At 40.8% G+C, this 26,206-nt stretch overlaps 13 protein-coding genes across 13 annotated transcripts; 7 read left to right on the top strand and 6 right to left on the bottom strand.

The window, feature by feature from the left end:
* Window positions 1-309: 309 nt before the first annotated feature.
* On the top strand, window positions 310-5,338 carry BATDEDRAFT_13796 (uncharacterized protein; the record flags this gene model as incomplete). Its single annotated transcript, XM_006681531.1, has 4 exons — window positions 310-667; window positions 745-1,084; window positions 1,171-4,073; window positions 4,164-5,338. 4 exons carry the CDS (start codon window positions 310-312, stop codon window positions 5,336-5,338), a joined length of 4,776 nt encoding a protein of 1,591 aa, XP_006681594.1.
* A 72-nt stretch (window positions 5,339-5,410) lies between these two features.
* Window positions 5,411-6,833, top strand: BATDEDRAFT_37376 (uncharacterized protein). The gene is made up of 5 exons (XM_006681678.1): window positions 5,411-5,717; window positions 5,815-5,899; window positions 5,955-6,170; window positions 6,250-6,326; window positions 6,436-6,833. The coding sequence occupies exons 1-5, from the start codon at window positions 5,445-5,447 to the stop codon at window positions 6,712-6,714; spliced, it is 930 nt and encodes a 309-aa protein (XP_006681741.1). The 5' UTR covers window positions 5,411-5,444; the 3' UTR covers window positions 6,715-6,833.
* Window positions 6,834-6,927: 94 nt separating this feature from the next.
* BATDEDRAFT_91508 (uncharacterized protein) lies at window positions 6,928-8,299 on the top strand (the record flags this gene model as incomplete). The annotated part of the gene is made up of 3 exons (XM_006681752.1): window positions 6,928-7,056; window positions 7,165-7,300; window positions 7,425-8,299. 3 exons carry the CDS (start codon window positions 6,928-6,930, stop codon window positions 8,297-8,299), a joined length of 1,140 nt encoding a protein of 379 aa, XP_006681815.1.
* Window positions 8,300-8,654: 355 nt separating this feature from the next.
* BATDEDRAFT_20637 (protein phosphatase 2A structural subunit TPD3) lies at window positions 8,655-11,729 on the bottom strand. The gene is made up of 11 exons (XM_006681562.1): window positions 11,534-11,729; window positions 10,898-11,049; window positions 10,640-10,821; window positions 10,497-10,563; window positions 10,332-10,412; window positions 10,099-10,254; window positions 9,754-10,013; window positions 9,583-9,683; window positions 9,391-9,512; window positions 9,110-9,325; window positions 8,655-9,024 (listed from the first exon to the last, which is right to left on the bottom strand). Exons 1-11 carry the CDS (start codon window positions 11,700-11,702, stop codon window positions 8,770-8,772), a joined length of 1,761 nt encoding a protein of 586 aa, XP_006681625.1. The 5' UTR covers window positions 11,703-11,729; the 3' UTR covers window positions 8,655-8,769.
* Window positions 11,730-11,810: 81 nt separating this feature from the next.
* On the bottom strand, window positions 11,811-13,179 carry BATDEDRAFT_27386 (uncharacterized protein; the record flags this gene model as incomplete). Its single annotated transcript, XM_006681605.1, has 3 exons — window positions 11,811-12,364; window positions 12,886-13,132; window positions 13,177-13,179. 3 exons carry the CDS (start codon window positions 13,177-13,179, stop codon window positions 11,811-11,813), a joined length of 804 nt encoding a protein of 267 aa, XP_006681668.1.
* A 153-nt stretch (window positions 13,180-13,332) lies between these two features.
* Window positions 13,333-14,470, top strand: BATDEDRAFT_91509 (ribosomal 40S subunit protein S3; the record flags this gene model as incomplete). Its single annotated transcript, XM_006681751.1, has 4 exons — window positions 13,333-13,335; window positions 13,515-13,541; window positions 13,674-14,114; window positions 14,219-14,470. The coding sequence occupies 4 exons, from the start codon at window positions 13,333-13,335 to the stop codon at window positions 14,468-14,470; spliced, it is 723 nt and encodes a 240-aa protein (XP_006681814.1).
* A 308-nt stretch (window positions 14,471-14,778) lies between these two features.
* BATDEDRAFT_13834 (uncharacterized protein) lies at window positions 14,779-15,456 on the bottom strand (the record flags this gene model as incomplete). The annotated part of the gene is made up of 2 exons (XM_006681535.1): window positions 14,779-15,127; window positions 15,236-15,456. The coding sequence occupies 2 exons, from the start codon at window positions 15,454-15,456 to the stop codon at window positions 14,779-14,781; spliced, it is 570 nt and encodes a 189-aa protein (XP_006681598.1).
* Window positions 15,457-16,225: 769 nt separating this feature from the next.
* On the top strand, window positions 16,226-16,780 carry BATDEDRAFT_5464 (2,5-diamino-6-(ribosylamino)-4(3H)-pyrimidinone 5'-phosphate reductase; the record flags this gene model as incomplete). Its single annotated transcript, XM_006681517.1, has 1 exon — window positions 16,226-16,780. A coding segment is annotated over one exon (555 nt), but the record flags the coding sequence as incomplete, so codon positions are not given.
* A 145-nt stretch (window positions 16,781-16,925) lies between these two features.
* Window positions 16,926-17,664, bottom strand: BATDEDRAFT_91571 (uncharacterized protein; the record flags this gene model as incomplete). The annotated part of the gene is made up of 5 exons (XM_006681700.1): window positions 16,926-16,942; window positions 17,012-17,087; window positions 17,168-17,300; window positions 17,383-17,443; window positions 17,511-17,664. 5 exons carry the CDS (start codon window positions 17,662-17,664, stop codon window positions 16,926-16,928), a joined length of 441 nt encoding a protein of 146 aa, XP_006681763.1.
* A 67-nt stretch (window positions 17,665-17,731) lies between these two features.
* Window positions 17,732-18,799, top strand: BATDEDRAFT_91378 (uncharacterized protein; the record flags this gene model as incomplete). Its single annotated transcript, XM_006681750.1, has 5 exons — window positions 17,732-17,873; window positions 18,020-18,078; window positions 18,164-18,215; window positions 18,291-18,349; window positions 18,443-18,799. The coding sequence occupies 5 exons, from the start codon at window positions 17,732-17,734 to the stop codon at window positions 18,740-18,742; spliced, it is 612 nt and encodes a 203-aa protein (XP_006681813.1). The 3' UTR covers window positions 18,743-18,799.
* A 2-nt stretch (window positions 18,800-18,801) lies between these two features.
* On the bottom strand, window positions 18,802-19,386 carry BATDEDRAFT_27381 (uncharacterized protein; the record flags this gene model as incomplete). Its single annotated transcript, XM_006681604.1, has 3 exons — window positions 18,802-18,953; window positions 19,026-19,152; window positions 19,324-19,386. The coding sequence occupies 3 exons, from the start codon at window positions 19,384-19,386 to the stop codon at window positions 18,802-18,804; spliced, it is 342 nt and encodes a 113-aa protein (XP_006681667.1).
* A 1,008-nt stretch (window positions 19,387-20,394) lies between these two features.
* Window positions 20,395-22,822, top strand: BATDEDRAFT_91511 (uncharacterized protein; the record flags this gene model as incomplete). The annotated part of the gene is made up of 11 exons (XM_006681749.1): window positions 20,395-20,607; window positions 20,721-20,774; window positions 20,862-20,984; window positions 21,068-21,113; window positions 21,200-21,348; window positions 21,417-21,518; window positions 21,609-21,851; window positions 21,930-21,984; window positions 22,069-22,180; window positions 22,274-22,629; window positions 22,710-22,822. 11 exons carry the CDS (start codon window positions 20,395-20,397, stop codon window positions 22,820-22,822), a joined length of 1,566 nt encoding a protein of 521 aa, XP_006681812.1.
* A 1,571-nt stretch (window positions 22,823-24,393) lies between these two features.
* On the bottom strand, window positions 24,394-25,325 carry BATDEDRAFT_37375 (uncharacterized protein). Its single transcript, XM_006681677.1, has 3 exons — window positions 25,011-25,325; window positions 24,783-24,938; window positions 24,394-24,700 (listed from the first exon to the last, which is right to left on the bottom strand). The coding sequence occupies exons 1-3, from the start codon at window positions 25,303-25,305 to the stop codon at window positions 24,672-24,674; spliced, it is 480 nt and encodes a 159-aa protein (XP_006681740.1). The 5' UTR covers window positions 25,306-25,325; the 3' UTR covers window positions 24,394-24,671.
* Window positions 25,326-26,206: the final 881 nt, after the last annotated feature.

Genomic DNA, 26,206 nt, shown 5'->3' with positions numbered 1-26,206 from the left:
TAGTGATTGTACAATTTATACCAAAGAGGACAGTTTTGATTTAAAACTATAGTTTGCATTATATGATGAATATTGCATTTATTAAATTGAGAATGTTAGGAAAGCGTAACGGACATTCAACGATTGACTATTCTAAAGCGATCGCTGCGAGTGTTCGTTCTACATGAATACGGCAGTAATTAGTCAGACAAGCTGTGACTGATTCCCATCGTATGGGCTGTGCATATGTGCAAGAACAGAAGCAACCGACGCAAGGTTTGCTCAACGACTGTCTAATTAATATTCATTCTGGACTCACGAAAACCATCCATGCATAAAGTGTCGATCCTCGGTACTGAGAGTATTGTTGTAGGAAAAGGCATTGTTGGTCACATTGCTGCTGATGTGGTTTCTTGTATTCCCGCCAGCACCTATGCCATCATCACTGATGAGAACTTGGCTAAGTTGCATCTGGATGAATTACTGGCTGCATTCCAGCGAGAGATTGCCAACCAGACTGCTGCCACTGCAAGCAAGTCTCGTATCCTCTCTGTTGTAATCCCTGCTGGAGAGGTTCATAAGACCAGAGACACAAAGGCCAGTATTGAGGATTGGTTGTTGTCGCAGGCTTGTACTCGGGACAGTTGCTTGATTGCTCTGGGTGGAGGTGTTTTGGGTGATCTGGTTGGTAAGCATTTGGCTATCTTTAAAGTTGGCATGTATGGTTAAGCTGTCTATCTATCTTCTCACACTTCATGCATCCAGGATTTGTTGCTGCTACATTCATGAGAGGTGTCCCAGTGGTTCAGATTCCAACTACTTTATTAGCAATGGTTGATTCATCTGTGGGTGGAAAGACTGCTGTGGATACACCCAATGGCAAGAATCTGATTGGCGCTTTCCATCAACCTCGTCGTATATTTATTGATATTCAGTATTTAACCACGTTGAATAAACGAGAGTTTGTGAATGGGTTGGCTGAAGTGATCAAGACTGCTGCTATTTGGGATGAAAAGGATTTTCAAATGCTTGAAAACCATTCCGATAGGATTCTTGGTTTGGTCGGATCTGATTCCAATCAAGGTGAGTGCATTGCTGTTATTCTGTAAAGATTGATTTATACTTTTACTTGCATAAACTTGCTTTTTGTGGCTCATATCAATTTACATGTTTGATTTCAGATCAGGAAAGCATGGATCTTGTTACTAGACTTATTCTGGGATCTATCAAGGTCAAGGCACATGTCGTGACAGTTGATGAAAAGGAAACTGGTCTTCGTGGTCTGTTGAACTTTGGTCATACAATTGGTCATGCTATTGAAGCTATTGCATTCCCACATTTGTTGCATGGTGAATGCGTTGCTATCGGAATGGTAAAAGAAGCAGAAGTGTCTCGGTTTCTCGGTCATTTAAATAACGTGTCTGTTGGTCGTCTTGTTCGATGTCTTCGAGCATATGGTCTTCCAGTTTCCTTGAATGATCCTCTTGTATCGACACGCTGTCCAAACAAAACGTTTCCTACGCATCGCCTTCTTGATATTATGCGCGTTGACAAAAAGAATCAAGGCGACAAGAAGCGTATAGTGCTTTTATCTGCTCTTGGTGCAACTGTGGAGCCTCGTGCTAGTTTTGTTGCCGACGACGTCATCCAAAAGATCATCTCACCAGCTGTTCTTGTTACTCCTTCAAATACAAAACTAAATGTAAGTCTAGCAATTCCTGGATCAAAGTCTATATCCAATCGAGCTTTGGTTATGGCTGCTCTTGGAAAAGGCGTTTGTCGCTTGCATGGACTGTTACATTCAGATGATGTGCAAGTCATGCTGGATGCTCTTCAAAAGCTTGTTGGAATTTCATATACGTGGGAAAATAAGGGCGAAACATTGGTTGTAAACGGCGGCGGTGGCAAATTGCGTAGTCCTCAGAGCGAATTATATCTTGGAAATGCTGGAACGGCTTCTCGGTTTTTGACCACTGTATGCACTCTTATCAAGTCGAGTGCAATAAATGTGGAGTCTGCGGTGTTGACTGGAAATGCTCGTATGAAACAACGACCAATTGGTCCTTTGGTCGATGCTCTTGTAGATAACCATTGTGATATCCAGTATCTTGGAACAAAGGGTTGTTTACCTATTTCCATTAAATCAAGTCCAACCGGTCTTTCTGGTGGAACGATTCACCTCTCCGCATCCGTTAGCTCGCAGTATGTATCTTCCATACTCATTTCTGCACCTTATGCCTCTAGTCCGGTTACACTGGATCTTGATGGCGATGCAGTGGTGTCACAACCATATATTGATATGACTATTGCCATGATGAAGTCATTTGGTATTCATGTTACGCGTATTCCTGGCACCAACAAGTACAATATCCCACAGGGAATCTACACTAATCCTACCGAATACATGGTCGAAGCGGATGCATCATCTGCAACGTATCCTCTAGCATTTGCTGCCATAACTGGCTCAACTGTAACGGTTACTAATATTGGCAGCAACTCTCTTCAAGGCGACGCCATGTTTGCTATTCGTGTTTTGAAAGAAATGGGATGTAGTGTTCATCAAACCGAAACTACAACCACTGTTCAAGGACCTGAGCAGCTTGTACCACTTCCTTGTATTGATATGGAAACCATGACGGATGCATTTATGACAGCTACAGTCCTTGCAGCTGTTGCACAGAGTAATGGAAATGTCGATGACAATACAACTCGAATCACTGGAATTGCCAATCAACGTGTCAAGGAATGCGATCGTATTGCTGCCATGATTCAGCAACTTGACCTTTTTGGTGTTTGCGCTTCAGAACTTCCTGATGGAATTCAAATCCATGGTATGGATCGTTCCAAACTTTGCCATACCAAACCATTGTCGGGTGTCCATTGTTTTGATGATCATCGTATTGCCATGAGTTTTAGTATTCTTGCTTGTGCAGTTGATTCTAAGCACAACACTGGTGTGGTAATAACCGAAAGAGAGTGTGTTGAAAAGACTTGGCCGTCATGGTGGGATACACTGGAAAATACTCTTGGAACCAAGATTACTGGTGTTGATTTACCAAAACACATGCATGCTTCAAAACTCCATACTACCACTGAATCTGCTGCATGTTTCCATTCTTCTCAAATCTCACAATCCTCTATTTTACTCGTCGGTATGCGAGGTGTGGGGAAGACACACATGGGTCGTGCAGCTGCAAAGCATTTTGGACGTACATTTATTGATATGGATGTGTATCTTGAACAAAAGTTGCTTACCACAATTCCTGAACTCATCAAGGCACAAGGTTGGGAAGGATTCCGTACACAGGAATTGCAATGTCTGCAAGACATTCTAGTAACGTACCCTACAGGAGCGGTGATTGCTTCTGGTGGTGGTATTGTTGAAACTCCTGATGCGCGCAGTGCACTTGAAAACTGGAGCGGCACTGTCATTCACATTCGTCGCGATATAGACGAGGTTGAAGCATATCTAGGCGTTGATACCACACGACCATCGTTTGGACAGGATGTGCGATCTGTATTTGCTCGTCGTGCACCACTATATACCGAATGTTCTAGTGCCGAGTTTGTGATTCCAACTAGTTTGAACCAGGCGAATGCTGCGTATTGGAACAAAGTGGAGCAATCATTTATGCAATTTTTGCATTTCAAGTTGGCTACTACTAAGCCCAATGTGAATGACAAGAGTTTGGATACGAGCTATTTTGTGTCATTGACTTTCCCTAACGTGGTTTCTGCTGCAGCACTGGTTGAGCAGGTTACTGAAGGTGCCAATGCCATTGAGCTACGCGTGGATCTTCTCGAATCCACCAAACCAGACTTTGTTGGCTCTCAAGTTGCCATGCTTCGTCATTTATCAAAGTTACCTATTGTGTATACTGTTAGAACACAAAGTCAAGGTGGACGTTTTCCTGATGATAAAACTCGGGACATGATTTCTCTGCTAGAGCTGGGTATACGACTGGGATGCGAGTACATTGATGTGGAATTCACTGCTCCGTTTGAAAGATTTTCGTCGATTACCAAATCCAAAGGAAATTCGCTCATTATTGGATCGTATCATGATTGTCGAGGAGTTGCTTTATGGACTGATGGTCACACTGCGACTCGCATTACTGGCACAGTTGTAAGCATGGCAGATAAAGAACAATCTGTGAAACGGCAATGTCGTGAGCCAACACCAGTTTGCATGCTTGACATATATCAAGATCTCTATGCACATTCAGACTGTATTAAGCTCATTGGTGTTGCTCATAATATAGCAGATAGTATAGCAGTATCTACATTTCGCAATCAATTTGTTCCAAAGCTTGGATTGGCGCCTAAACCTCTTATTGCATTAGCTATGGGTCCATTAGGACAGCTGTCCCGAGTATTGAATACCTATTTGACACCCGTCACTCATGCATCTATGCCTATGCTTGCAGCACCAGGACAGTTGACAATTTCACAGATTCATTCAATTCGACACTTGATTGGTATGCTACCCAAAAAAGAGTACTATCTGTTTGGTAAGCCAATTTCAGAATCCATGTCACCGGTTCTCCACAATACTGGATTCAAGCAGTTGGGGCTTCCACATCACTATTCGTTATTAGAAACTGATTCTATTGATCGAGTACGTGAAGTGGTTCAGCAAGGAAAACTCGATGGTACATTTGGTGGTGCAAGCGTGACGATTCCACTCAAGATTGATGTGATTCAATCTGGTATAGCAACCAGAATCTGTTCTGCAGCCAAACAGATTGGTGCAGTCAATACTCTTCATATGCAAGCTGATGGAGAAATTGTAGGACACAATACCGATTGGATTGGAATTAAGCAATGCATTCAGCGTCATCTTGGAGTGAGCTGCAGTAGAAAAGTTGTAGGGATCGTTCTTGGTGCAGGTGGAACTGCTCGTGCTGCATGCTATGCACTGAGTCAGATTTCATATATTCAACAAGTACGAGTATGGAACCGCACGGTACACAAGGCTGCTGACATGGCAAAGGAATTCAAATACGTTGCTGTTGAGGAGCTCAAAGACCTTGTGCCTATTGCCGAGCCAATGGAAGATGAACAACCGCTTTATGCGATCGTAGGAACGATTCCATCGACTGCTCAAGACGCGCTTGATCTGGATAGTTTATTCAAAGATGGTGTTGGTGGAGTGGTGGTAGAAATGGCATACCGACCCCGTCAAACCAAACTTATCATGGCAGCACAACATGCTAATCAAAAGCATTCATCCACCTTTGCATGCGTCGAGGGGATCGATGTGTTGATTGAGCAAGGATACGAGCAATTTCAACTCTGGACTGGATGCCATCCACCTCATGCAGTCATGTCAGAAGCAGTCTACACAAACTATCGTTGAATTCAATAAAATGCAGTAATGAATTGTTGGATTAAAGTTGAATAGAAAGCAAATCTGTACTTTAACTGGAAGCATTATTTGAATTGATTCGACAGCAACTAGTAATATGCTCACTGCTGCTACTAATGGAGGAAATGCTGTTCATACCAAAATACAGACCGAGTCTAGACAGGATGTACAGTTTGTGCGCAAGGAATTGGACACTGCCATATCAGAAGCTGTTCAGAAACGACGACAACAGTTTCAGACAGTTTCGGACGCTCGCACTCGTATTATTGCAGCCAAAAAGCTTCGCTCTACCACTGGAGTGACAGATAAACAACCTCCTAGAGCGGATGTTGAAGGTGTTCAACTGGAAGTCGAACGTCGTTTAGCACAGGCATGCCTACTGCTTGTTTCGTCTTTTTGGTTGACTTGATGCTGTTGAAACATTTACTAATTCTGGACATGAACATCACACTCTTGCATATATACAGTGGATCAACTTGACATTTGAATATGCTGCCTCGAATATCGAGGTCAATGGAATGGATTTTAACAAGGCATTTGAAGAGGTTCAAGGTATGTAGACTCGACCCATTACACTTTCAAGTCTGGATTCTAATACACATGGCAGAATATGAACCTATTGATGAGGCATTAAGACAAGAGGCAGATGAATTGCATACAAGTGTCCAAAGTGCACTTGTACGAACAACCCAGATGAGAAGAGAGATTCCACAACAGTTAGAATTGATGATCTCAGACAGTGTTCAAATCTTGACAGATATCACTAGCAAGGCTGCGATGGTTGAACCTCAGGCTGCTGGCCACGAACCCATTCCGGAATTTGGTAACTTGAACTGACAGACACTCTTGTAAACATAACATTGAATTCTAGTCTAACTACAATACAATGGTGTTGATTGCAGGTATTCTAGACAACGAGTTTGATGAAGTTGAGCGCGACTATTCTGATATTTCCACTACATGCAATCAAGTTGACAAGGCAAGAATTCGGATTTAAAAAGTTTAAATCTGACATGTTTCGTTTTATAATTGAATGTGCAAACTAGCATTGGAAACACTAACGAATTTGACTGAATGTGTTAATCTAGTTGGTGGTGCTCAAGTTGGAAAAGGCAGAAAGAGCTCAACGGACTCTGGATAGTCTTAAAGTTCCACCAGCATCTGAAATTTCCACAGAAGCTCTACAGAAACGACAAACTCCTCGTGGTAATCATCGAAAGAGTTTTGCTGCAAAACATGCAGTTACACCTCGAACAGCTCGATTTGGTTTATTGAAGCGACTCGAAGCAGAAGCCAGTTGTAATCTACATACTTTAACCGATGAATCTGAAAATATCAAATCTGAATTGGCAGACACGAACTCTTGACTAATCAACACACTACAAAAATCCGATTTATGGAATTATTGGATTGAAAAGCAATATTAACAAGTTATGGAATGGCAGCAATAAATAAAATTTGAGGTTTTCCTCTAGTTTAACATCAGATCCAATTCTGAATCTGAAAACTGCTGCTGATAGTGCTGCATGGGGTCGCATTCAAGCTGCTATTAGGAAAACATCAAACATTACTACTTGCCAATGGGCCCATTAGAAGTTTCGCAGGGTTTAATCAATTCTCTTGAGCATGTCATCTACGTCAACTTTGTGTTGTTGTTTCTACTAGACTATAGTTTCCTGACTCTTGTTTTAAGAGTCCTTGCTCTCGCTGTAAGCCCTTTGCTATTGAATTCGCATGTATTCTGCTCTTTCTATCAATCAGATGCTTTAGCAATGCCAATAGAGTTGGTGCTAACCATTCACTATTTAATGCTGCAGTTTCAGTCTCCATTTATGCACTCCAAGTCAGCAAGCGTAAGCATCAACTATGTGCTGGTTGTAAATGGACTGTTTCTATTTGGACACTTTAGCACTCCTACTGGACCCAGTGTAATTATCGACTTTTTTGGTCCTGGTAAGTTGGTTTCACAGCAGTGGATTGAGTATACGATTTGATGTTTTGAATGGCTTTGATTCTACATGCAATCAGATGGTTTAAATAGTAAATACTTATACTGTTTTTTATAACTGATTTATAGTTAAAAATACTACTCGACTGTTCCTCATCTTCAATGACCTACTGCTAACATGTTTACAATTACTGCGAACAGTGATTTTATACTCTGTTAAATCATCCACTCGAGCTTCACGACAGCTATTCACTATAACTCCTGCATTGCCTAGAGCCCGACGTCGATCTAATCGTCAACGTCGTTCTGCAGAAACTCCTACCACACCATCAGTATCTGAAACTGTTTCGTTGCCATTACACGTAGGACATGTGATGACTGAAGAACCTCGAGAAAGTTTGAATGTTGCCGAGTCGAGCCCATCTGGATCTTATAATAATCCACAAGATATTCCATTGAATGCATATCCCTCCATACCCATAGAAGAACTCAGCACAGTATTCACCATGGATTTTGATGTGCCTTTGATAGCTAAACGAATATACCAAGAAAGCGGTCAGTCATTACGACGACGTTTGAGGCCCGCCACTACATCCGAGTTGGGCATTTCACTTGCACCGTCATCCTCGCCTCGTTCTGCTTTGGGTTTTGATGGATTCAGAGCAGCACTTAATTGGAGAATGATGCGACTTAATTCTCGGTTGAGAGCACAACGTAGAGCAAACGAATCACCACCACATAGTCCCACTGGACATGATCCTTTAGGTGGGTCTTCATCTAATAGTAGTGAATTGCCTGGTTTGAATCGGGGACAAACGACACATCGTGCTACTCAATCTCCTTTGACACGCCATGATTCGTTGACCGAGTCTTGGGCAATGCCATTCACTAGTGACGATACGGACGAAGAGGATCTGCATTCTCGACCCTCTTCGTCCAATCTAGACTCTACACAGTCAAGCACTCCACACACTCTGGAAAACTCGCGTCGTCTACCCATCTAATCCCTTTTGTTAGTTTCCTCAAACCCTAATCTTTGCTTTTGATTCTCTATCCTTTCTATTTGCTTATACCTGATCGTATCTTTGATGGTCGCTAGACACGCAACTCGAACGATGTTATCTTGCTTTTATAGAATTGGTCAATGAGTTGGAAAGTAAATGATTATAGATTTGATTCACAGTTTAGACTTTTGATCTTTACCCATTCAACCCGAGTGTGGAAAGAGTTGGAATCGTCACTCTAAATTGGGCTGTATAGTAAACAATTTAATATTGTAAGATACTCTCTTGTAACCCTCCTGGTTTGGGATAGACAAGTTTTACATTGCTTTAAATGAAGTGTTAAAGAGTCACATTTATGTTGGTGTAAATCTCAAATGTAACCTTGAAGCAGCTTTATTTAAAGAGTACTGAATACCCAGTCATAATTCATCCCATAACAGCCAAGACTGTAAACAGTCCCGTTTTATGAGTTAAGCAGTAAGAAGTGCACGCTGAGCAAAGTAACGCACATCCATATCAGCATCCTCGCAAAGTTTGGTCAATGCAGGCTTGATTTGATCATTTAGCAGTGTGTTGTTTTCTGTCTTTTTGACAATAGGAATCAGAATGCCGAGTGCTTTGGCTACGTTAAATCGAATGTTGGGAATTGGATCGGCACTGAGTGTCGTGGCAGTGGGAACAATATACTCGCTAATCACGTCAGCATTGGCAGCTTGAGCAATAGTCTAACCCAGCATTTAAAAAATGAATACAGCACAAGTCAGCGTATTGAAAATTAGACATCTTGGAATCATTACACCCTAAACATACCGCAATGGCAAAAACAGTGGTCATGCGATACAGATAGTTGGAGTGCTGAGCCATAGCTAAAATTTTGGGAAGAATCGTCTGTTTAGCCCATTCAACACCAAAAACCTCTACAAGACGACGCAAGTTATTGGTAGCAGCCTCGCGAATAGAAAAGACACAGTCGCCAAGCCAAGACATACAGAGACCACTCAGTTTCTCGTCAAAAAATACAACACCCTAGATAGAAAGCATTTTAAATTAAACAGCCAGACGATTAAACAAAGTGATCAAGATATACGTACCAATTGACTCGACAAAAGTGGAATGTTTTCAATGATGGCCAGACGCACACGCCACTGTTTGTCCTCTGCAAGCTCAACAATGGCAGGCAAAAGAGATTGAGACAGCAACTCAATGCCAATCACTGGGTTGAAACGTTCATGGCAATCAGCAACATTCAAACGCTCTGTTTAAATCAAATGATTGCAACATACCTTCATTGACACGATCGAGTCTCGATATGATATTAAGACGAACTTCCGAAGCTTCGTCCTTGAGGAGTTGCAGAAACAGGGGAAGAAGGTGCTCAGTCGTGCTATAGTACAAAACCAATAAAAAATGATTAATTCAAGCATGAATGAACAACTGGGATTTAAAAAACGTACTGCTCTTTGCCGAGAATAGGAGCCAAACTGCTGATCTGAGTAGCTAGAGCAGCACGAACGTGTTGGGAGGAGTCATTCACCAGCTCCTTGACACAGGGCAAAACATCACTGAGAATCAGATCAAGAGGGATAAGAGCGCTAAACCCTGGAACTTGGGTAGATGCTGCCGTTCGCACCTCTGCCTCGTTGTCTTTAAGGATTTGAACAAATGCAGGAGTCAAATCTTCTTTTATAATATCCGCACCAACGGTTTTTGCAAGCTAAATACAGACAATTATATAAGAAAACATGATCGAGGACTGACTAGCATGAATAGTTGCATCGTATTGATCCATGTATATCTACCGAAATAAACTTGTCGGCAATCATGTAGCGCACTCTCCACGACTTGTCAGCACACAGGCTACGCAAAACAGTCAGAAGATGCTGCTTACACTCTTCAGGCTGCATGATTTCGGCAATTGAAATTAGACTTTCAACAGTCAAAAGACGAACAGAGTCCTGCATTTAAAAATTATTTAATCAATAAGCCTATCCAGCAAGCTATAATCTGTTACTAAACAAGTTTAAATGGCTACCTGCTCATCTTGGGCAAGACTATTGAAAAATGGCAATAGGCTTGAAATCACATGAGGCTTTGACAAGGCTCTGGTGAATTTCTATTGAATACCATTGCATCACAAACAGGATCAGTATATTGATATAGTAGAAACTATATTGCCAGATATCAATCATGCGCTTACAGCAAGACATGTTGCAGCAGCACGTCGGACCATAGGAGTGTCATCGTTGCAAAGCTGAGAGTACAGACTAAAATTGCAAACAACATACTGTCAGTGCATGCATTTCAATGTCGGAATCTTGACAAGATTCAAGAAATACTTACGTGCGAAGTTCATCCTGATGCGTAGGAGATACAAGTGGGTATGCAGAAGCGTATAAACCACAAGCACTAGTCCTACTGGTGAACCAATCACCGGTTGAAAGACGCTTGAGCATAGGCAAATAGAACTCTTCAATCTGGTGCTGAGAAAGCGTCACGACAATTTTAGCAGCAGAATCAATTGCCTATCAAACCAATGTTGAATGTATCGTTAATATTGGACTCATCTTTTGTAAAAACAATATTGTTTTGCAGCTTTACCTTTTCACGAACAACTGTTTCTTCGACAGCAGCCAGGTTTTCCAGAGGTGTAAACAGAATATGTGCATAATGAGGACCTCCAACGTAATCAACAAATCCACCCAGTTCTTCAGCAAGAGCAAGAAGAATTTCGTCCTCGTCATCGACAGATTCTAAATATTGATAGAGCCAGATTTGATGATTTCAATAAAGAAATGGATAGCGATTACACGATCAACAATTCTGTTAGTTTAGTGCATCACAATCATGTAGTCAAAGCAATGCTTGAAGATGGAATTTAAACGGGAATTAGACGAGAGCAGCTTCAAACGATGCCATGGACATGCGCGACGAGCACAACCCAAGCGTCGAATGAGCAAGTCCACCAAGTAGTCGAAGAGGATTTGATGGATAATAAGCAAAGTACAACACACACTGCAAGTGGACAGTAGACTGACAGATGCATACAACGTATAAGAAAATATTCAACATATCCGACACTAGTCCAACTGAATCTCCAGACTAACTGTATTGAAAGTGGTTGCTTTTTTATAGTGTGAATGAGCAAGTCATTTGTGTGTATATTCCATTCATGTTGTAAAGACGACTTATGGTCTGCACTCGATGCAGAAGTGTGTATGAACACATCCAGCTCACCATCTAAAAAGGGAATCAACTCATCCCTGGTACGCTCTGGGCCCAAAGCCAGAGCAATAGTGGACAGACGACGAATAGCATTCAAACGCAGCACTACATCATCATGCTTGAGCTCATCAATGAGAACAGCAATGGGATACAGAGCATCATCAGTAGGTTCGGAATTCATAACTGCAATATAAAGTGACGAAATAACTGCAAAGAATTCTAGAAAATCAACTTCGTTTTACAAGACTGAATCTCAAATCCTACAAAATATCATGTTTTATTCATACAATTAACTCGACTCGGAAGTTTCAATCAATATTAACACTGATGACAATTGTTCTGATTTGTATCCTCCATTAAAATGCATCCATGCTTGTTGGTTATATTGCCCTTTACTCAGTGGAATCTGATACCTATCATTGAGTCTTGCTAGTTTAAAATGCATTGGAACGTTATCAATCTCTGCTTGTATTTGCTTGCACAGCTCTGCAATGGTTGTATTACGGTCGATAAAGACGGCTCCGAGGATCGCGTCCGACTTGAATTGGTCCTTGAATACAAGAACTTCACTCTTGGCCCATCCAGTGTTGGTTTGTTGTAGTGGTGAAGCCAGTGCATCCATGGATTTGGGCAGCAATGAACTTTTAGGTTGATTAGCAGATGTATCAGATTGAGGTTTTGCTAGTGCTGTTTCGTATACAGATCTGACTTGAGTGGGTATAGACTCGGGCACACTCCACGCTTTGTTCAGATCGGGAAATCTCAAGTAATTGGGAATAAACGATCCAGTTTCTGGGGGAGTATCGCTGCTATTTTCAGATGGTAGCGGATGCTCGCCATTGACTATCAAGATACAATAAGTGTCGATAAACATGAATTAAAATGTCAATCTGTGATTTTCTTCATGACAATTTTATCAACTTTATAATCATAAACCAACATCACATTTCCGACTGTATTCATATAAAACAAACCATTAAAGGTTTCAGTGTATAATGAACAGCCAGTTTCATGGAATGATTGGTTAGTTTACTGGACAAAATTGTCCCTTAAACTCTTGGCAGTTAGAATGGAAACAACAATCACTCAGGACGTGCAATCGTTGTTTTTTCAAACTAGAATGCAAACGTATCTGCGAGTTTTTAAAAGACAACAAAGGTAAATGTGTACAGAGTTTGATTCTGTACGCATCGTATGATGGTTGGCGTGTCTGAAAGAGTTGAGAATACCAATTAAAGCCAATCTCTAGCAAGCGTAACAAATATTCAAGCATTGCTTATTTCAAAAAGACCATTAATGCAAGTGTTCCATTTTACATGAATATGCAGTAAAACTAGACAGTTTAAATCAAACGACTTGCATACCAGATTGAAGCCATTTAAGCGCATCTCCTTTGGCTACATCAACAGGTGTCATGCCATTATTATTAGCAATATCAATCTTTGCACCATTAGCGATCAGAAGTTGAGCAGCCTCTTTATTTCCTCTAGAACAAGCCCAATGCAATGGTGTCCATCCATTGGTGCGATTTGAAGCGTTAATATGAACACCATTGTTGATATAGATTTTGATGGCAGCAATGTTTCCTAATGCAGCGGCCTCTCTCAATGCCTAGTTTCAAACAGCAAGACTCGGTTAAGATGTGTTGCAATAACCATAACATGACATGAATTCGTACCTCTTCAGCTTCCATTTGAACTCCAAGTTGAAGCAGAACAAACGAGTCAACACAAGATTAGAAATCACGTGTGCAAGAATGAATTTCAAGCGAGTTGATCGCACACTGGACTTCACTTTACTCGCACACCAGAATGGTAGTAATTCGCATTGTTATCACCACGCTGGAGCATCCATCCAGCACATGCATTCATCATCCATCCATCATGCATTCATCTTGCATTCATCTTGCTATCAAATTACTAACATTTACATTGATTTGAATCGGAAACATCAACTACACTTGGCTGTCATCAACTACATTTAAATTGCTCAGACTACCATCATTTCCAAAAAGCGCAAGGTACTCATTTACTATCTTGACACACTGCTAGATTGCTGAACACTCATTGAAGTTTGTGTATCAATTGGACTATTTGGAAATCAACTCTGACTCCTGTTTGGATCTTGGTTATCCACATTATTGTTTTTCTAGTTTGTCGCCGATGGTGTTTTCTATGCCGAATTGAACGAGTTCCTTCAACGTGAGCTTGCAGAAGAAGGTTATGCTGGAGTAGAGGTTCGTGTCACTCCTGCTCGTACCGAGATTGTTATCCGTGCTACTCGTACCCAGAACGTTCTTGGTGAAAAGGGTCGTCGTATTCGTGAGCTTACTTCGATTGTTCAGAAGCGCTTCAACTACCCCGAGAATACCGTTGAACTCTACGCCGAAAAGGTCAACAACCGTGGTCTTAGCGCTGTTGCACAGGCAGAGTCTCTTCGCTACAAGCTACTCGGTGGTCTTGCAGTTCGTCGTGCTTGCTATGGTGTTGTTCGATTTGTTATGGAGTCTGGTGCCAAGGGATGCGAAGTCGTCATTTCTGGCAAACTCCGTGCTGCTCGTGCCAAGTCAATGAAGTTTGTTGACGGATTCATGGTGCGTTGTTCTGGATCTATTTTTTTATATACCAATATCAATACTGAATCTTGTCGGTTTGGATCATTTATTTTTATTAACTTTGTAAATTATTGTATCATCAGATCCACTCTGGTCAGCCTGCAAAGGAATACATTGACTATGCCGTTCGTCACGTTCTGCTTCGTCAGGGTGTTCTTGGTATCAAGGTCAAGATTATGCAAGAATGGGATCCATCTGGAAAGACTGGACCCAAGAAGCCTCTTCCCGATCTTGTTACCATCCTTGAGCCCAAGGATGATGAACCCACACCTGTTCCCGTCTCTGTCTCCACTGCTGCACCAGCTGTTGCAGAGGCTGTTGCACCAGTTGTGTAATTGTTTTTGCTCACCAACAAAGAAAATCTTTAAACACTTGATTCAATACTTGTTTTTAATAATTGGATTCTTGAACGTTTTAACAATGCATCAAATCTGCCATTGGGTGCAATCCAGTTTATTCACCAGTTTAACTGGGCAAAAAGTGGATCATTTTGATCCTGTCTTGCATATTCAATCCCTAAATGTGCTCTGGAATAATAACGAGCTTTTCTGATATCATTGGGTATCGCTTTGTCGTAAGTTCCAAAAATCGCTCATATAAATGTGTAGTCATCTAAACAGCACAGAAATGGTTTAGTTTAAATTCAAAAGCAGATCGTTGTGCAAACACTTGCCTCGAACTCGACAAACACCTCACGGTGATGAAAATAGGCATGAGCAAAGATCCTATACAAGCGTCTTGCAATATTATGCAAGTGTTTAACAGATTCCTTGGGAATTGTTACTCTGGATGGGAACATGCCAGAGTTGTTTAGTAAAGCAGAAGCACCATCGATGGTATGTACAATGTAGTCGATTGCAGAGCAAGGCTGGGGAGACGGATGGGCAGCACAAAGATACAACCATTCTGCAGCCTTCATATCCGGACAGGTTGAAGGAAGACACTCTTCTGCCAGAATGACAAAAAGACTATTGAGTTCGTTGCATACTTGTCTAGATCATCAAGACAATCCTTTGCAAGCATTAGTAGATGTAGAATGCTACTGAACATCAACTGGAATCCTGAACCCAATCTACAAAGTATTATGCTGTGATAGTTACCTCAAATGCTCGTATTGCCAGACTGGTTCATCCTGACCAGCAGGAAAATCCAGAATAGCAGTGATGTTGGCAGGATCTTTACGAACCAGTGACTGAATGTGCTGCTGGACAGAAAACATTGAGCTATCAGATTCTAGTAAGAATACAGGCCAGTCTAAACACCAGTCTTCGAGTCGAATACCTCTGCAGTTACGTTGCAAATGAGTTGATGGTATTTCCATCGTAGTTGATGATGTGGTGGCAGTAGAGTTGTGCGTATCTTGACCAGGCATTATCGCTGTATTCATATAAAATGAAACATGAAATGAATGCCAAAACACACAAGACAATCTGATGAAATGATTGGTCAGTTTATTAAAGTGATTTGAACTCTTGCTGGTCTTTGCATAACTAAATGAATGGTCACATTTCTCTTAGTGCATTTCACACTTGTTCAATCTTCATCTTTCATTCAAACCAAATACTAAACAATTAAATAGAAACAACTTGCATTCCTAAAATGTAAACTATAACACGAATGTATTGGAGATGAGAGTGTATGATCATACGATGGTCATTGTGTTGATTGAGAATGTCTAATAGGAAACCGCAATCAATATTTAATCATTGTGTAATTTAAATTAAAATAGTTATTACAAGATAAATACAAGCGGTTTATTATATGTCAAGATGACTATAAATAGTAACAAAATGTTACAAATTTGGTTTCTTGACATTCAACCCATAAAGTTGTTCATTGGCATCAGTCTAATTGATACTCTACACTGTCGACTATAGTATTGCTTGATTAGAGTTTGATTTTCATTATCGCTGGCTTTAAATAGATTCGACTCATCATTCAATACTAGAACCGAATCTATTCCAAGACCAATGTCCATATCTACTCAAAACTTGAACGATGATCAAGAATCTGCATACAAACTACTTGATCAATTAAACTTATCCGCTATTCATCAATCCACTCTATCAGAAACCCCATTGCATAAACTACCAAAAATAACACTCACTTATGCACAAACATTTGATGGATTCATAGCATTGCCAGGTCAGCAACTTGCCATATCCAGTCCTCAATCCATGGTGCTCACTCATGCTTTGCGGGCAACTCATGATGCCATACTAGTGGGAGTTCAAACCATCATCTGCGACAATCCATCCTTATCAACACGTTTTGTAGATTATGGCCCACCACCAGATCGTATAACACCACCCTCTCAACCTCGTCCAGTCATTCTTGATTCGCATTTAAGATGCCCTCTCAATGCAAAAGTACTTTCCAGAAATCCATTTATATTTACGACTACCACACCATCTACACATTCCAATTCATGGGATGCGCTTATACAAGCTGGTGCGCAACCTATCACTATAAACTCAGATTCAACTCATCGTGTAGATATTGTGTCCGCATTAGAGTACTTGCATTCTCATAATATTCATTCAGTTATGATCGAGGGAGGATCTCAAGTCATTAAAGAGTGCTTATCAAATCCAATGCTGCCCATTCACTCGCTTATTGTAACGGTTTCACCCATGTTTTTAGGTCATGGTGTTCATGCCGTTGCTGGGACACTTGCTAATACGGAAAAATGGAGTCTGTTTGATTCTAAACTCAAGTTGGTGAATGTAACCTATGCCTTGTTTGGTCGAGACTCGGTTCTGTGTGCATCAATACAAAAATAACGACTGATTACTGCGATGGTGATACTGGCAGAAATATTCAGTATCAGTAATGGTATCTGTAAATCATGATGAAATCGACCTGCGTAAGATTACCTTTGGCCAATGTCAACGCAATCTCTTGCATATCTCGTTCAATCACACCTGACCAGTTTGTCAGATCGCCAAGCGACTAGTTTATTTTAAAATGCAATCATCAGCATGATACGAAACTTGGTTAAAACACTGATAAAAGATTAAACCACTTTGTACCTTGAGAGAAGAATTAAGCTGATCTACAAGAGAAAGCCATTGTTTGGTTTGTTTTTGATATGTGGCCAGTTGTGTTTGGAGAAGCTTCGAGTCGTGTTCGATTCCCTTTTCATTGTTGAATGCAGTCGATACCCTTGCAGTTGTACACAACAGATTAAAAGACATGTGCAAGACTAAACGAGTGTCACATATACTCGACCCAACCTGAATCTTACATTGTATTATTTTTATCAGACAATGTCTCGACTATTGCCTTGATATGTTGTTGTGATGGTGCTGAAAGTAAAACAGTTGATATTTTATTAGTCCAATTCATTGATGGATAATAAAACGACTCACTCACTACTGGTTGATCCAGATGCATGGATGACAGTCAGATTAGCTTGAGGTGGAGTGGTGATAAGATGCGAAACAGAAGGATCAGCAGTGGAGTTTCCAACCCAATCTGAACTTTGAATGTGTTGCTGTTGATGCTGTTTGAGTTTCTGTGCAAGCATTAGTCCAACTCAACAAGATCAGATTCAATGTCATGCAAAGTCACTTTCCTTGATTCAACTCTTTTAAATGGTCGATATAAAGAGGATTGAGCGAGAAATCCGACAATGTCATGCCGACAAAGACACTACTATTTCTGTCCAGCCAGTTAATGACAACCTATGTCATATCAAGGGGTTTTTTCAAGGCCCATCTGAAACTGTCTACGAAGGTCAGTACCATCACTTTTCGTGATGATCTCCAAGCTAAGCTGGATGGGTTCAAGACCATCAAGATGGAATATAACCCCATTTCCAGAACGTATGCTGGTAATTATAGTACTTATGAACATCTACTTGAATGGTTGATGATTGACAGGGGGCAAGTTTGTTATTGATATCAAGTTACCTGACGAGTATCCATTCAAACCGCCCAAGGTATTTATAGTATATTACGACTGCTTCATCAGTCGACTCTAAACCATGATTTAATGTATAGTTTTAATCGTTTTTTCCATCTTAGATGGTATTTGATACTCCAATCTACCATCCAAACATCTCTTCGCAGACTGGAGGTAAGCAGCAATGTGCAGATCTCTGATTTGGAAAATGCTGATGCTCATTGTTATCATGTATCAAAATATGTATAGCCATTTGTCTGGATATTCTAAAGGATGCATGGACGCCGGTTCTTACTCTCAAAACCGCGGTAAGCTACAGTATGGGTTTGGATCTACATAATGATGACTCAAAATCATCTAATCTGAAATGTTCATGATCACTCATACCATTTAAACTCTAGCTGATCTCGTTACAGTCGTTATTGTGCGAACCACAGCCTGACGATCCGCAAGATGCTCAAGTGGCTAAACACTATCTTTCTGATAGAGCTGGATTCGACAATACTGCTCGTTATTGGACGAAAGCGTATGCTTCAGCTGATACTGTATCAGTAGTGAATGAGGAAGCTGGACTCAACCAACAAACAATCCAGCGACTTGTGGAAATGGGATTTGAACGTCAGACTGTTGTTCGAGCTCTAAAGCAGACTGATGGTGATGAAAACCAGGCATTAGAAGTCATTTTATCCGGAAATATATAATGCATAATGGAAAATAGTATTGCATTGATGAATAAAGGTTAAATTAGTATTTTAGGGATTTATTCAGTCTTGAGGTTTGGTGATGTCGATCGCTGCAACAAGGATAGAGCTTTTGCAAATGATCCTATGACTAGTGAGATGAGGATTGCAATCAGTGTGATTGAGCCTATTGTCGATTCGGGTATGACTCCCAAATAAACACGTTCCAACACTTGATGTATATTCAGATATAAAGCCAGAATGAGTATCATTAGAAACAATATCAACCACATCTCGTACATACAATAGTCCAAATGTGTCATACCGACAGAAAACCTCACAAAGTGAGCTTGTGCATGTAAACCATCGGAATGGTTGGGAACAGCTACTCCTGAGCATCTTGCCTGAATCTTTACCATGATTTCCGTGCACTAGTTATAGTCGTAACAGGTTGATTAGCGTTTAGACATAGTTTAAACAAACAGACAATAGCTACCTTGCTTGAACTGCATATCAACTCAAGATTGAAATCAGTCGGATCCTAGAGTAATGGAATGGGTGAATATTTCATCAACACTACCATTTGAAAAATACTGGCTTACAGTAGCTGGCCAATTGACTCTGATTTCAGATGTGGATTGAATGTCTTGAATCAGAATGTACATCGTGGCGTACTGTTGGTGCTGTTCAAGAGGAAACGTTTGTAGCTGAATCGGCTCAGTATAATCATACGGCCAGCGCAACGGAGATCTCAAGGAAAGACTTTAGTCATGTATTAGCAGTCAATAGCACTTGAAGCATATCTTATTGCATCTAAAACACCCGACTTTTACCAACCTTTTGACAATCAACGGGTCAATAAATAGCTTACTATTGACCAAGACATTGCTTAAAGACGGTGGATACAAAAAAACAAGCTTTGCAGTATTACAAAACACCACTTGTATAGGAATGATTAGAAAAACAATGACTTTAAGCAGTGTGAATGATTGCATGCCAGATCTAGACCAAGTTTACAGTTAGCGACAATGGGGATGAGAATAAAGACGAGATAAAATGAGAAATTGCCAGCAACCATCAGTGCGTATCATGTGTTTAAAAGTATTACAAATTCAACCCACTTTTAGTTTCTGTTTGGTGTTTTACAAAGTGTTGGATTTCTAATTTGAATAGCAGGTGTATTGTTCGTATTTCGTGTATTGACGACAATCTGACTTGTCAACACGAGCAGTTTGCTACTCTATTCGATTAAATATAGGATAGCAACTATTGATCTTGTTTTGACATGGGTTTTGGTGTTCCATTTAGAATCTACATTGACCTAAACTAATTGTGTAGTTTTACAGAAAATTCACGCTTTGAAATACTGCAACAGTCTGCTTGATGCCATGAGAATATTTCCAAAACACACCGAGATTGAGTTGAACACTTTCTCTTTGTCTTCAGTCAGCTTCAATAACATTAAAACTGTTCTGCGAGCGATAACGATCCAGGTCTGTTCATCACGTGATGTATGAATATAAATCGAATTGGCAATCTTGCAGTCAATACGATATCCAAATAGGCATAAACAGCCTTTACTATAAATATAGTAAGTTGGGATTTCCTTGCCCACACAAGCAACATTCATGGCCCATATTTAGTCCAGCTATTTTTTTGTTTCTGTTGAATAGATGACTACAGACGGACAGCGCGAGAGCATGCAACAATCGCATGATGAAAAAATGAGCATTGATTCAGATATGGACGATGAGGAAGTGGAAACATATATTATTGCAAGAAGTGATGCGTACAACGAGAGCAAAGAGGAAGATAAATCTGCATCAAGTAGCAAGCAAGTTCCTTTGACTGTTCATAATTGCTATTCGTACGATATCGTTCCAGTGGTAAGTTTTATCCTGGCTAATCGAGTAGTTTCGTGAATGCCATGACATGTTTGTTTCTATCAAATATGAGATCAAAATTTAGACTATTATTATCAACTAATTCAATTCGACAGGGAAATGCAATCCATCTTACAGGTGTCAACTGTCTTGCTGCAACCAAGGACTTTGTAGGCATCTCCGCTTACCACATTTAGATGTAAAGCATTCATGCATACCATATCTTACTATACTACTTGATTGATTCAAAATTATAGAGATGGATTTTTTCAGGTTCTGACGACGGATTCATTCGAAAGTTTGATTGCCAACAGTCAGTGAATGGTGACGCCATGCTAACTCAAAACCAGCGGCATGGATTTGTCGATAGTATTCAAAAGGTGTGATGTATTGAATCGACAAATCTAGTAACCGATCTTGAACTATATTGAATCTAACTACCAAGTAATACTGTTTTGTCAAGGCTGGTGTTTTGATTTCGGCATGGGAGAATGAAGACAGGCTAGCAGGTGTGTGCATATGTCTGCGATCGATTCTGGTACCTTTGTTTGAAATCAATAGAATCTGCACTTATTTTTCATCTCGACCTTTATAGGTCCAAGACACGAGCATTCTCATTCAAACTCGCAAGCAAGAACATCACCCGTGTTTAGTCTAGATGTTCATTCTGAGGGAGTCTGGTGCATTTCTGGTTTAGATAATGGCCATATGAATCTATGGACAGTGCGTCATGACGAAGGAACAGTAAGCACACTTATTTTTTAACACGTGTCGTTAATGCCACTCATTAACTGGATATGCATTCTATTTAGTGTGCTCATGTATTTAATGCACACAGCAGCACCGTGTCAGTGATCCGAATTAATGGGACAGAACAATCAGTTTTAAGTGGATCATGGGATAAAACAGTCAAGGTATAAACCAACATACACAAGTCTTGACATAAGCAGTATAGATTTGGCTGTATTCAAAAAACTGATTGTTTGTATGCATTCAACCTGTAGCTCTGGAGTCTTGAAACAGGAACCATGATACACGAATTCAAAGGTCCAACATCACAAATCACATCAGCTGCCTATCAGCCTATATCTGCCAAACTATCCAACTCCAAAGCCTCTGTAAATGATGCACTGGCTTTGGTCACAAGCTTTGATGGCACTATATATTTATACGATCACAGGATCTCAGGTGGTCTTGCCAAGAAATTGCCCAACAACTTGGGTTCCTCTCCGCCTTGGACATTTTCGGTAAATATATTTGGAGCTGTATTTGACTTGACTGGCAAGACAGTATATTGCCAACTAAAATATTTTATCCAACTCTAGGCATGTTGGAGTGTAGATGGGTCTAAAATATACTGTGGTCGTCGAAACGGAATTGGTAAGTTGCTCTGCAATGCATCTGTTTTTATAACTTTATAGTCATCAAGATTATATTTGCTTCAACTATCATATTGTCTTGCAGTGGACGAATTTGATGTTGCTGAAGGTGCACTGCTTAGATCGATTCGTATGCCACGCGATTCCGGGCCAGTTTATCTAGTCAAAAGTCTTCCAAACGGTCGTAGCTTGATTTGGTAAAGTGTGGATTGGAGTTCAAACAAATAGAGTTGATTGCTCTTGCTATTTTACGTCACGAGGGTTGACTGATTTTAATTTGCAATAATTAGTGCATCGTATGATAATATCCGCTTATGGGATTTACAGCACGAACCCGAAGTTGCTCCAGGTGGTTCGGCTAGTGCTCCTGAAGCAGTTCAAAATGAACCCGATGTCGATACCTTGGGAGATGATTCTGCTTCGCGGTATCCTTTATTTTCTGGAGATTTTCTGGACGGAGATCCGTTTGCGCAAGTGTTTAAACTCCAACAACCTCCGCCTGTTACTCGACCCCTCACCACTGCTGATCGCCATGAAAAAAAGTCCAATAAGCTGTTAAGCAAACTTATTGCATTGACAGAACAGGACTTGTCTGTACCTTTTACCATTATTCCTGGACATCATGGTGGTGTTGTTTCGTCGCTTCGTAAGTTGCACATTTTTGCTATTCGATACAAGTGTATTTAAGTCATAATGATCGTTTATATCTGACCTGATGTCGTATAGTTGTGGATGAGTCGTCGCGGCTTATGGTTGCTGGGTCTGGCACACGTGGATGGGAGGGCACATCAACCAACACCTGTCTGTTTTATACAGTTGATCCTACATCGATGCCGTAGTGTCCAGTTTGAGAAAATTAACGAATTTAACGAGTTTGAAGATTTTGGTGATTCAATACAACAACTGTCTGCATAGTTTTTTGTTTCAAGTCGAAGCCAACTTGATTATTTGGAGTTTTACGAGACTGGTGAATGCAATATTTAGAATCATTTCTGTCACAATAGGTTCTTAAAACCAGAGTTTACTTTGCAAGAGACATACAGTCTGACAATCTAAAAATGTGCCACAGACACTTGATTTATTTCAACAAACTCGACATTTAACCGATGCCTTCAAACCACTCAACAGTCGTCACAGTTATTTTAGACTGCAAAGCATGGTTAAAAACCCTACAAAAAAAATTTAAACGTTTTTTTTTTCTTTCATAATTCAAATCCTGGACATTGCAAGTGCAATTAACTTGTAAAAATAATGAAGACCTTATGGCTTCCGCCAGAACTTGAATCAGCCATATCCGTTTATGGCCACTATCGACCTCACCAAAATGCTGAACGTCCTTTTTATTGCATTGACTGCGCTAGGAATTATCGTAAACTCTGTGGACTCATTGGACACTGTCATGCAGTTCACCAAGACACTATAAGTAAAAACCATGACGTGAGTCCAGACAAACCGTTCCAATGCTCGTTTTCAGAGTGTGACAAGTCGTACTTGAATGCTGGCGGACTGGGTAAGCTCATTATTGATTTTGAATTGCTATGAGTGGGTCAAGTCTGAATTTCCGACATGCCAAATCTGTAAACCGACTGCTTGGAAGCTAGTTTGAAGTAGTATGTTGGCTGGGTTGCTGAGGATGGAGTGTCTTGTATGGTTTGAATGTATTCCATTTCTGTGTTGAATTGGATAGATTCATGTGTCAATAGGCTAGTATCTACTAGTATCTACTAGTAGCTTCCCTCCAAATCATACATGGATAACCTGAATGCAACCATAAACCATCCTTTAGCATGAATAGAGTCGGATTCAAATAGGAATACCCAACTATGCATCCATGTACGCATACTTTCCATCTTGTTGCGTTTGTACTAACTATGGGTGTATATCATGGTGACTGCCTTAAGCCTACCATCTTGAAAATGGTCATTTTCCTGGACTGTTCTCCGACCCAATTCCTAAAGAATCATCAAGAAAACGACAACTGGATACTAAAGACTCGTCTGAACGTATGCTTGTTTGTCCACATGCTGACTGCAATAAACAATACAAGACTGTGAATGGACTCGGTAAGAATACAATGCTATTTATTATCATCTTCCAGTTTAAATCTCGTTGCAAGTCACTCATTGTAATTGAAATGGTTTCAGCCTATCATCTTAAAAAAGGAAAGCTTTCTGGCCACTCCACATCATCTCAGGCCATTTCTGCCGAGGATGAATTGTTGGAAAGTCTTATGGCTGACAAACGTCGATGCATCAATCTAGAATCTATGCCACACAGTAACTTTGACGTTGACCTTTCACACAGTACCCAATCGCAACGACCCTCCACGGATTGGAGTGAGACTCACAGTAATGGTAATCAAGATGACTCTGCAACCACCTTGCAGAATTCCCAGTCTCAGAAAAGCAAACGAAAAGTCAACGCACGACCCCTGTACCGTCTAAAAGACAGCGACGAACAGAGGACGCACAATGATATATTGTCATTTTTGCAAAGTATGATCCAACAGCGGACTTCATTGTTTCATGTTAAAAGTAATATTTCCGACTCAGCCTCTGCTGACAGTGGCGGGACGTCTATGCCAGCATGTGATCCATACCCATTCACGGAAAGCACCACCATTGCTTCAACAAGAAACATAAATACAAAATCACAAGAGGGTGAATCATAAAATGATGTTCAATTTTGTTACAGTTGTAAATTGGCCGGGATTATGGCTGGTTGGATGAGAGAATTAGAGAATGATTTGAAATTAGCTGATGCTCTGAATACACGATTCAAGTGATTGGAAAGACATACCATCTTTGTAAGCAGGCATAATAGCAGGCATCTGTGACATTTGATTCATTTTCTGGATCTGGGCATGCAGTCGCTCGTTTTCCGATGAAAGTCGTACCACGCTATCCTCCAATGAAGCAATATACTCCTTCTTCTTCTGACGGCATTTTAGAGCAGCTATAGATACAATGGTAAAAATATGCCAGGGTTAGTAATGTGTAGTGTGTGGGTTAAACAACTCCGACTCACCTCTGCGATTGCGTTCCAAAAAGTTGCGACGTTTCTTGTCAGGATTTGCCTCTTCGACAGACTGCTCCGAGGACTGATGGTCAGGGTTTGCATCGACCAAGGTTGTATCATATTCTGAACCATCAAACGACGAAATCTCAGAGGATCGTCTTACAGTGGTAGGAGCTTCGTAGACATCCTGTGATGCCGATCGCATGTGAGCATTTTTGTCGGTATTAGGAGCAAACGATGTTAAAATATGATGGGGTGTGTTTTGGGGTGACGAGGTGGCAGACGAAGGCCACGATATAGGCATAGCAGTAGAGATAGAGCCAGCTCCTAAAGAAATATCCATACAGTGGTTTCCATTTGAAGCCATGTTTGAATTGGGTACAAGCGACAATTGAGATCCATTTGATAGTTGTCGCTGTCTTTTTACAGGTCTTGCAGAAGCATCTACATTGGTAGGAGAGGATACTGCCTGAATCTGTAAATCGCTCAAATGCTGCGAATATTGATTTTGAGGGAAATGCTGCATCGACTTGGAATGCATATGCTGAAGCGACTGCCCAGAGAGTGTATTCTGTTGGTAATGTGAGCCCAACTGTTGACCACTAAGATGTTGCGAGGAGAGTTGTGGTACTTGTCGAGCAGGAAATGATGCTCGACGTCCACCTAGAGATACCTGCATATCATCGCGCAATGTGGGGGCTTCATAAGAAAAGTTGGATACACAGGCACCGTGAGCTGGCGGTTGTTGGGCAGTCGAAGCATGTTCTTTGACTTCAGCAATGGTGCGTAAAACAGGACTACTAAGACGGCGAATTTCTAATGGAGAGAAACGAGCGGTATGAGTAGAAGCTGGAGTGGTAGCAGACAATGTACTGTTAAAAGGGAATCCAGTAGAACCGTTAATGTAAGAATGACCATGTTCTAGCTTCAAATGTGCTAGATGTGGGTCGATATTGGTCGACCCAGCGTGAGGATGCAATTGTTGCGATGCGATCTGAGAATCAGGCAAGTCGATAGATGAACTTATGGCAGAGTTCTGCAAAGAAGCCTCGAATGGATTAACCTCGAGGTCCAGTTTCGATAAGGAGGCCAAAAACCTATTTGGGGTTTGTTCAATAGTAGGCAGTGGTGAAGGTGAAGTGCCAGTAGGAAAATCCAAAGGAGATAGTTCCATACTGGGCTTACGATCTGATTCAAGTCGAGTC

Source organism: Batrachochytrium dendrobatidis (assembly GCF_000203795.2).
Source record: "Batrachochytrium dendrobatidis JAM81 unplaced genomic scaffold BATDEscaffold_13, whole genome shotgun sequence".
NCBI classification, from domain to species: Eukaryota; Fungi; Chytridiomycota; class Chytridiomycetes; order Rhizophydiales; genus Batrachochytrium; species Batrachochytrium dendrobatidis.
The sequence above is the reverse complement of the archived record's forward strand: the minus strand, read 5'-3'. Positions and strand labels throughout refer to the sequence as shown.

Coding starts and splice junctions, on each gene's coding strand:
- BATDEDRAFT_37376 (XM_006681678.1), top strand. CDS start 5,445: ATGCTCACTGCTGCTACTAATGGAGGAAATGCTGTTCATACCAAAATA. Junction 5,900..5,954: donor GGCATTTGAAGAGGTTCAAG/GTATGTAGACTC, acceptor TACACATGGCAG/AATATGAACCTATTGATGAG. Junction 6,327..6,435: donor CATGCAATCAAGTTGACAAG/GCAAGAATTCGG, acceptor GTGTTAATCTAG/TTGGTGGTGCTCAAGTTGGA.
- BATDEDRAFT_37375 (XM_006681677.1), bottom strand. CDS start 25,305: ATGCCTATATCGTGGCCTTCGTCTGCCACCTCGTCACCCCAAAACACA. Junction 24,939..25,010: donor TTTGGAACGCAATCGCAGAG/GTGAGTCGGAGT, acceptor TTGTATCTATAG/CTGCTCTAAAATGCCGTCAG. Junction 24,701..24,782: donor TATGCCTGCTTACAAAGATG/GTATGTCTTTCC, acceptor TCATCCAACCAG/CCATAATCCCGGCCAATTTA.
- BATDEDRAFT_20637 (XM_006681562.1), bottom strand. CDS start 11,702: ATGAATTCCGAACCTACTGATGATGCTCTGTATCCCATTGCTGTTCTC. Junction 10,014..10,098: donor TTGCCGACAAGTTTATTTCG/GTAGATATACAT, acceptor GTCTGTATTTAG/CTTGCAAAAACCGTTGGTGC. Junction 9,513..9,582: donor ACTCGATCGTGTCAATGAAG/GTATGTTGCAAT, acceptor GTTTCAACCCAG/TGATTGGCATTGAGTTGCTG.